Source organism: Puccinia triticina, chromosome 1A (assembly GCF_026914185.1).
Source record: "Puccinia triticina chromosome 1A, complete sequence".
NCBI classification, from domain to species: domain Eukaryota; kingdom Fungi; phylum Basidiomycota; class Pucciniomycetes; order Pucciniales; family Pucciniaceae; genus Puccinia; species Puccinia triticina.
The window spans coordinates 1,454,520-1,457,700 of NC_070558.1; the positions used below are offsets into that span (position 1 = coordinate 1,454,520).

Here is a 3,181-nt window from a genome sequence, read left to right on the forward strand (position 1 = left end):
GGGCCGGAAGCACTGCTTTGCGGGGCGACGTCATCCGGGATAGCGATCTAGAAAATGTAAATATTTGCAACCTGATTAATACAGCGCTCGTGGAGAGCGCGCGACAAGGTTTATAAGAAAGCGCAAGCCTGTTGCATTTCCAATTGAAGTGCGGCATTAATTGGTGTACACGGCAGTTGCGTGGCGCCGGCAAAGCGCCCAAAGTTCGGTCGTCAATTTGACGGACCTCCCCCAGCCATTGACAACCGTTCACAAGCCGGTCTCCCGTCAACCGTCAAGCGGACCGACGACTTTACCAGCACGCCCGGCGATGCGCAAATGGACAACCCGCTGGCAAAGGAAAGGGCGGGTTGACCCATCCGGCAATCTGCCGTTGAACCCGAAACGTCAAACCACCCCCCCCCAGCCCTGAAACGAAAACGGGTCGTTCCAGCCTTGATCGCAGGCTCTCTGAGCTCGGTTTGGCACTTTGAGACACTCACAGCAGGTTTTATCGGCCACCAGGGCACATTTTTTGTTTTTTATTGCATTTTACAGTTTTTTTTTGTTTTTCATGGTTTTTTTTGTTTTTTTTTTGTTCTTTGATGGTTTTTTTTTGTACAACAGTCTACTGATACGGAATGAATAGGGAAGATTAGAAAAAGGGGAAAGGGAATGTACGGTCACCACGCTATGGGGCAAGGGCAAGGGCAACTTCTGCTTGTAGAAGCACCGCCATATCTTCTTGAGATGGTTCAGCCCCGTACTGTGCGATGAGTGACCGTGTTTCAATGTGATCACATTCGAGGGCGGTCGGGACTCAAATCCACTCTGCCGGGACGTTGGGAAACATCACGTTCCCAGGGAAGAGATCCCGATCACGCCTCATGATAAGCAATGTGAATCTAGCAGAGGAGGAAAGGAAGGTAGTCAGCATACATAGAACTGGGGCTCAGCGAGAATAGGGACACTTACGCCTGAAGTTCTACAAAGCTCTTCTCCCGAATGGCTTCTAACTGATCATCTATCAGGTCCCATTGAGACCTCGTGTCCCCAGGGGCACGGTGTAGAAGATGATGGACTGTCAATAACCAGAGCATGGCGATGCGCACAATGACTCCAGAGTTGATATCTCCCTGTATGTTGTCTGGACCTTGCAATATCCCCCTTGGCTGGAACGAGCGCTCGATAGAGACAATTAGTTCAAACAGCTTTGGGACCGGCCCAAGCTCACGAGGCCGCAAGTCTTGTCAAACATTTGACAAGAGCTAAGAGGATCAATATCAGAGATCAGCCAATTTACCGAGACAACAAGACAAAAAGATAACCGAGACAAAAAAAAAGATACAGAAAGTACTGACCAAGTTGCGCATGTGAGTTTGCTCATGCTTGACCATTCCGCGCAAGAAGGTTGCGAGGCCCGCCATGGCTTCGTGATTGTGGGGAATCCCCGCGGGAAGGTGTTGTCTCCGGAAAGCTGGAGACTGCTCTAATATGTAGCTCTGCAGCGCAATCAAAGATAACATCAGCGCGCAGTGTTGAGTTAAAAAAACTTGTGCTTACTTTGATTAAGGGCAGTGGCGAGTGCACAGAGATTTGCCCATATGCCAATTGTGCCCGGCTGTACGATTCAAGTGTGCTTTGCATTAGGATCTCTTGGATCCTTTGACGCACTCGGGTCTGTTTAGGGAAGGGAAACTGGTCAGCTTCATTGACCCTTGTGGAGAATATGATGACTTACACGGAAAACCTGGGAATAAACATGAGCGGTCTCATGGGCGGGGTCAGCTGCGGCGGGTAATGCAGCAGTGAGGCGGCGTTGGGTCAACCACATGACAACTTGTAATTGCCAGCGGGTTTCCTCGGGGGCCTGAGCAATACAGCAGCTTGGGTAAGTGAGGTTCTCTATTCACACAGGAAAAGGAAAGAGAAAACTTACGTTGAATAGTTGCTGCGCTAGCTGAAGGTCTGTATCCAACAGCTGCGCAGATGCGAGCATGGAATCAACAAGTGGGTGGTTACCCACTGGGGGAGCACGACGAGGAGGGGCGGGGACTGCAGGAGCTGGACAATGGTCGGCACGTGATGCGGGCTTTTGCAGGGGTTGGTGGACAGCTGCGTATGGTTGCGGCGGTTGGTGGACAGGTTGCGGGGTTGGGCGGATCACAGCTGAGGGGGTTTGAGCGAGAGGAGGGGGAAGCTCCTGGGCATCACTTGGAACGGTGATATGTGGAGGACCTCGGGGCGGCGGCGGTCGGATGAATCCGTCCATGCTACCATAATTACTATAAGCCTTGTCATTGGAGGTCGATGCACATACCTTGTCCACCAGGCTCTCATTTTCGGACATGAGTTCTGGTTGAGGAATGGGGGGCCCATGGTGGATGATTGGATTTGGTGGGGGGGGGGGGGGGGGGGGGGGGGGGGGGGGGATTGCTGGCGAGTCGCCTTGTAGTGACGCTGGGGGTTCGACTCCAGTGCTAGGCCGGCAGCAGTTCGGGGAGGGGAATGGAAAAAGAAATGAGTAGCTTTGCGTATGCCCTCCGGGATGATTGGCCGAAAAGGAGCGCTGAGAGTCGTGTAAGCGTGGGGGGGGTTGATTTTACGACGGCTAGAGATGCGCGTTGGCGGGTTTTGTTTTGAGAGGAAGCCGGGGATACTGCCGGCGGAGTTGTGATCTAAACCAGAGCGAAGTGGAGGAGATCGGCGTTGAGGGAATAAGCTCAGAAGACGTGTTAAAATGCGGGCAAAAAGGCGCCAAGACAATAACTTAAACTTTGATGGAGGGCTGAAAATTACGGTTCAAAGTAGGTCCATGCCGCTCCAAAGCCTGAGTTCAAACTGAACTCAAACCTTGGAGTTGGTGACATGTAGCAGACATCTCATCACAACCTAGCGCGCACGCGCGCGCTACAACAAACAAAACAAGGAAAAAGAAACAGGACAGAACCAGGCAGAAACAAAACAAAACAAACAACCCTCCTCATCCAAACCTGACCAACGCGCGCAAAAAGAAAAGCAAATAACAAATATGATGAAAGAGAAAATAAACAGGGAACAAGGCCATGAAAACAGAAACAAAAAGAAAGAAGGAAAAAAAACCTGAAATGCCTTGAGGATGCGCGCCACGCCGCGCCGTTGAACCTGAGGAAATCTTGAGGGCTGAGATCTTGAGTCCTGACATCTCCCAGCGCGCCATGCG

The 3,181-nt window shown here is 51.6% G+C and overlaps 1 protein-coding gene across 1 annotated transcript; it reads right to left on the reverse strand.

Annotated features, from left to right (window-relative positions):
* Positions 1-1,229: 1,229 nt before the first annotated feature.
* On the reverse strand, positions 1,230-2,329 carry PtA15_1A192 (uncharacterized protein; the record flags this gene model as incomplete). Its single annotated transcript, XM_053165193.1, has 5 exons — positions 1,230-1,247; positions 1,341-1,481; positions 1,543-1,659; positions 1,721-1,849; positions 1,919-2,329. 5 exons carry the CDS (start codon positions 2,327-2,329, stop codon positions 1,230-1,232), a joined length of 816 nt encoding a protein of 271 aa, XP_053016409.1.
* Positions 2,330-3,181: the final 852 nt, after the last annotated feature.